The following is a 5,615-nucleotide window of genomic DNA, read 5'->3' as shown; positions in this document are numbered from 1 at the left end:
TGTCGCTTTGTAGATGACTCATGACTGTCATTTGTTGCATTAGCTCTGTGTAAGATTGTGCCGGTCCTTGTGGTACTAGCATGTCATTTCTTGTATGCAAACTTTGGTTTCCTAAATGGATTGAATCTGATTCCTGCAACAAACAAAAGAATATTTGAGAATGAATAAATATCAATTCTTGTATGCAAAAGAATATTTTAGTGTGCTTTTCTAGGGTTTTTAAATGTAAAACCCTAGAAATGCTTTTGTTTTAAATGTAATGCTTTTGTTTTATATGCTTCTGGCGCTGTCGTAGTGCACTTGTTGACTTTATTCGTTCTGTCTAGGAATGGGGCGAAGGTCCTATTGTCGAGCAAAGTTTTGTCCCAAAAGTGCATCCTGTCATAAAACATTTTTCACCATCTTGGTTTGTTGTCTCATCAATTTTTGCAAAATGAATAAAAACTAACCTCAGAAATTCCATTAAATGATGTTATAAGCGGCTGGATATGTTTGTTGCTTTGACTCAAATTTTTGAGCACGTGCAATTTTTGTATGCAAATTGTTTAACAACATTCATAAATAAAACTGCTAGAAACTTTTTGTGCTTTTACCTTGCTGTCATGACTTCTATCTGCATTCTCTCCGTATTTCTCGCTGCTGAGAATGATGTGCAATTTTAGGTACCTGAAAATGCAAATTAACTCAATGTGTTTCAGTATGAATATCTTTTGCATTTTTTAGCCTCTCTGTTTGTACATGATGCATCTGACTTTCGTTTTTCTTACAAGGAATCTTTTGTAGGTACTTATGATATGTGTTTTTTGCAGGTGGTTCCACAAAATGCAGCCACCTAAAGCAAATCTTGGGTACGAAATGGAGGTGGGCACCAGATAATCACATACGTTTGACTGACTCCGGCGAGGTCCTCCGCAAGGCCCGCGACGTACTCGCCGACCCTGGCGTCGCGGCCTGCTTCCCCGACCACCTCGCCGTCGTCCGCAACGACGTGGCCGCCCTCAGGCGCCTCGTCGACGCCGAGTGGGAGAGCCTGCCTCCCTCCGAGCTCGAGCTTGAGGCCGACCGGATCGCTGGCGCCGGAGTGCTTGACACGTGGGCCAACGCCGACCAGGACAAGCGCAAGAAGCTTCGCCGGCTCGGTGAGCGCCGCAGTCCCTTCCCTTCCTATCCACAGATCTCCTTGAGAATTTCCAATCTCAGAATTTACATGGATCATGTTGAGCAAACCTCCTCCGTTCTGATCTTGTTTTGAGATAGCTAGAAAAAATTACATCCCCATTAACGCGATTTTGTTGGTTGATGCAGTAGGGGAGTCGACGGCGCGTGAGATTTTAGGCGAGCTTGGGCAAGATCCATCCAAGGCTCCTCGAGCTGATGAAGCGGCCAATGCGCCCAGCACAAGCGGTGCGCACGACGATCATCATGCTCAGCGAGATGATGATGCTCATCTTGGTAGGGAAAAAGGCGAAGCTAGCCATGCCCAAGAGGATTGCGCTCGACATCAACAAGAGCCAGTAGAAAGAACAACGGGTGCTCGAATTCCTGAAAAGCCGGTAACAAGCGCAGCAATCAAAGGCAAGGAGCAAGCTACGTCTTCTCATGTCACCGGACAGGCTGCCCCTGACCGAGACAAGAGCCATCCAGTAACAGGTCCTAAGCCTAGTCTTATGGAGAGGAAACCTAGTGCAATCGTTTATCAGGTGATTTCACTTTGGCCTTTATTGACCTTCTGTTAAAGATGTGATGCTGCGAGGCTTATGCGTATTTAAATTGCTCGATAGCGTTACAATTTCACAAAGCTTCTAGCAACTTTGATGTGGGGCTGTGGGCAGTATATCAGCTTTCTTGGCTCTTTATCTTTGAGGATAATAAAAATCCAACATTTTAGCATAAATCCTGTCATAGTTATTCATGAATAAGTTTGATTGTACAGGAGGAATGAGTTCTATGTGTGATCTACTTGCATGGTGTTACGTCATATTGTTATTCTCAACACTTTGTTAATATGTCATGCTCCTATTTTGATGTTCTCTGCAAAGGGCAGCGTAGGGATCTCATATCTGTTTTCTCAAAGTAAACCCTTGATATTGTTAGGAAGTACAAATTTAGATAATCACATAAATGCGCGGCCACAGATTTGAGTTACAGACTCCCACCACCCGCAACAAAAACGGTCGTCTTTAAATTTGGCAGTTTAACTCGGCTAGCAGACACAAGAAAATCCAGTTCAGTATTTATCGTCTTCAAGGTTGTTTTCTGGGTTGCACGTGGTGCAGTATTCCTGATCCTAGCTGTCATCTTGTAAATGCAGTGGGATTCTGGCGACTCCGACTCTGAAAGGCCGCCACATCAGCGCCGGTTACCGAATTACGAAAGGAAGATGAGGCCCCCGCCCGCAGTTCCATACAAAACAAGAAAGAAATGGACCGAGATACAAGAGAGAACCCTGATCGAAGGGGTTGACAAGTACGCTGTCTTTTCTCGCTCTTACTTTTCACGTCGAAAATAGAGCTCCCCTGAAACCTCTGGTTCATGACTTCCTGATGGTGTATTCATTTATTCATTCATATAATTTCGTCTGCTGCTGCTGATGAAGGTACGGAAGAGGCAACTGGAAGGACATCAAGATCGCCTACCCGGGCGTGTTTCAAGACAGATCGACGGTATGTATTCCTCGGTTTCTGTACGTGGCCCTTCGCTTCAGTGACACGGTCTGTCTTCGGGTTTGTACCACGTCCGAGGCTGAAACGACGGTTCCTGTGCGCAGGTGGATATGAAGGACAAGTTCAGGAACTTGGGGAGGCACTAGCAAGGAATGTGCCTGGATATGGAGGGCCATTCGGCTGAGTAGGCGAATGTATATAGATTATAGAGCGGCAAATTGCCATGGCGCAATGGGCATGAGATATCTTGCCCTTTTGGTTTGTTGCAAGTTTGCAACCCTACTAGCATGTGTGATGTGAGGGAGAGCCCAGCTCAGCACCTTCCTCTTGTACAGGAAGATGTGGGATATCTCTGCTAGCCACGATCTGATGTTCTCTGTAAGTAAGTAATTAACTGATGAGGTATGTGCTGTTGATGATGATGCCTGGCTGTAGATTGGGCCTGTGCCATTCTTCTTCTTCTTGTGTCTGCATCATCCATCTGGTGCATACTCTGAGTAGCATCTTTTCTTTGTCGTTAATGTTGTGATGAATAGAATTGTATCGAGAGAGACAAGGGAACAAATGATTCGAACAATCCTTTATTGATGATGAATGAGCACTTATATACAATGGGAACAGTTTCCTCCGAGGGACACGATGGTCCGTAGAGATGCCATTCCAGGAACCGCCGTGACGGTTGCTGGAAGTGTGCAAACGCACATGTAGGAAGGAGCGGGGATTGTTCCCTAATAACCACAAGAGTTATTTAGTTTTAACACTCTCCCTAATCACCGCTTGATTGCATAGTAGTCCATCATCAGATAAAGTCTCCTCCAAAAATCCTGTGGGAAAAATATGAGGAGTAGTGTAGTATATGCTGGTAAAACTCCTTCAAACCCAGTGGGAAAATAAGGGGAAAATGATCCAACATATAATGGTTATTGCCTCCGTAACTCGATATGAAATATATCCACAGAATTTGGAGGACAACAAATATGTCGTATATACTTTCCTAAAAAACCCGGTGGGGAAAACAGAAAGTATGACATATGATCTCATGTTGATATTACCTCATTAAAAACCTTTATGAGAACCTGTCAAGTAAACTCACGAAGGAAAAAAAAGTATAATATGATGCTTTGAACATGAACAATTCAGGAAGATACTCCCCCTGATTCTTGCATATACCGAAGTCGTCATATACCAATTCCATGAACACATTTCTGGAACATAGAAGTTGGTAGAGACCCGGTGAACAAATCAGCCGCATGATTTGACTTGCAAGATATGCAATATAGTGATATTGCTTAGTATGTAACATGTTTGCATCCGGGCAACACAAGAAACATTATCGTTGAGATAATGATTGGTGGATGTAGCCATAAGGTCTGTTTCAAAGACTCTTCATGAGAGGGCTACCACACCTAGTAGGAACACAAGCTTGTCTATGATCCGACATAGTGGGGATCTGATCGATGTATCCAATGGTATCGGTGTTCACATTCCCGTGAAACTGAAAAACCAGGACAAGATGTTTGATGCCTTGGAGATATCGAAAGATATTCTTGAGTACCAACCAATTGTGCTTGGTGGATCCAATGGCATTATGGAACATTAAGTCCCAATATCTCATTTCCATCATATCTTGGTCTAAATAGATCATTCTCTACGTCTAGAGAATGAACTAACATGAGAGTTATGGATGGATAAGATTTGTCCACAATGAATTTCTCCAATATATTTTGGATATAGACAACATGGTGTACCATAATGTATCAATGAAGGTGCTCAAGTTGCAGTAACGAGCGGTGTTTTGGTTTACCCAAATCCTTCATTTTAAACTCCGTCATTTAGATGATTACATGTGTCGTCATTGCAGACACACAAACATGGATAATCATCATTGTAGGAGTAATCCTTGTGACTAAGGAACTCACTACGTCGGTTGTACCAAATGTACCGACGATAATAATAAGTCATATGGTGATTTATTGGGTTAACACGATGTATGTTGCATTTTGTACTTCGATTCAGAATTGAGATTCCATCGGAAATCAATCATATATGTCTGAATCTAGTGATCCATATGGATATGTGATCACTACATCTATCAACTGCAGAGATAGATGATTTTGAACTACCAATGATATAAGTTATCGGAATGAGATTCCACCTCTAGAGAATAGTTAGGTATCTACGTGGACCCTTGTGCTACAATACTTGCTCTTTGTTTGACCACCTCGTTGTTCTCAATTCTGTTTCCAGAAGAAAACTGGTGTAGGTATTGCTTATGAATACCTTCCCATTGTTGAGCAAGATCATTTCTACCTAGATTATACCCTTTGCTTGAGTTCAGTCTGAGTGTTGATCACACTTTGCCATGGCCATGGTCTTTGGATCTGAATCATTTGTAAGGTTTTGCAATCTAGTTGAGAAATGTATGTCGACAATTGTAGACTTCCGGTTATATGATTCTCCAGAATCTATATATCAATATATAGTTGATGAAAATATGGTTACCCGTAGTGACTTCTCGCGATTTCCCAATGCGATTGAGAGATTGAGTCGGGTATTCCGATGTCCCGGTCATTGTGTGCACTATGACCTGGGTTGGTGGAGGTTTTCCATCCACTGGGTGTATACTACCCATTAGGTGTCTGTCAACGTGAAGTTGACTTGCATTTACTGATTGACCTTGATATCCTTGCTTGCAAGAAGCTGAATCCTGATGTACTTCTGCCATACATCTCCCCCTGTTGCTTTGAACGGGGAGTGGAGTGGATTTTGTTGGTACCTCCACTCTTTCAGACGTACTTTTATAGGATTGTAGGATTGTGTGACACCTTTATAGTCAGTAAATGAATCTGGCAGGTTATTTGCAATGTGTTGCAAATCTTCTGAACGCATGGTTCAGATCTTTGAGTACGTGGATTTGAGGCAGAAATGTGTTGAACATTCCACTAATTTCCT

At 42.7% G+C, this 5,615-nt stretch overlaps 1 protein-coding gene across 1 annotated transcript; it reads left to right on the top strand.

The window, feature by feature from the left end:
* The first annotated feature begins 687 nt into the window (after nt 1–687).
* Nucleotides 688–2,809, top strand: LOC119357573 (telomeric repeat-binding factor 2-like). Its single transcript, XM_037624479.1, has 6 exons — nt 688–697; nt 810–1,139; nt 1,306–1,700; nt 2,312–2,466; nt 2,597–2,663; nt 2,768–2,809. Exons 1-6 carry the CDS (start codon nt 688–690, stop codon nt 2,807–2,809), a joined length of 999 nt encoding a protein of 332 aa, XP_037480376.1.
* Nucleotides 2,810–5,615: the final 2,806 nt, after the last annotated feature.

This window comes from Triticum dicoccoides, chromosome 2A (genome assembly GCF_002162155.2).
Source record: "Triticum dicoccoides isolate Atlit2015 ecotype Zavitan chromosome 2A, WEW_v2.0, whole genome shotgun sequence".
NCBI classification, from domain to species: Eukaryota; Viridiplantae; Streptophyta; class Magnoliopsida; order Poales; family Poaceae; genus Triticum; species Triticum dicoccoides.
The sequence above is the reverse complement of the archived record's forward strand: the minus strand, read 5'-3'. Positions and strand labels throughout refer to the sequence as shown.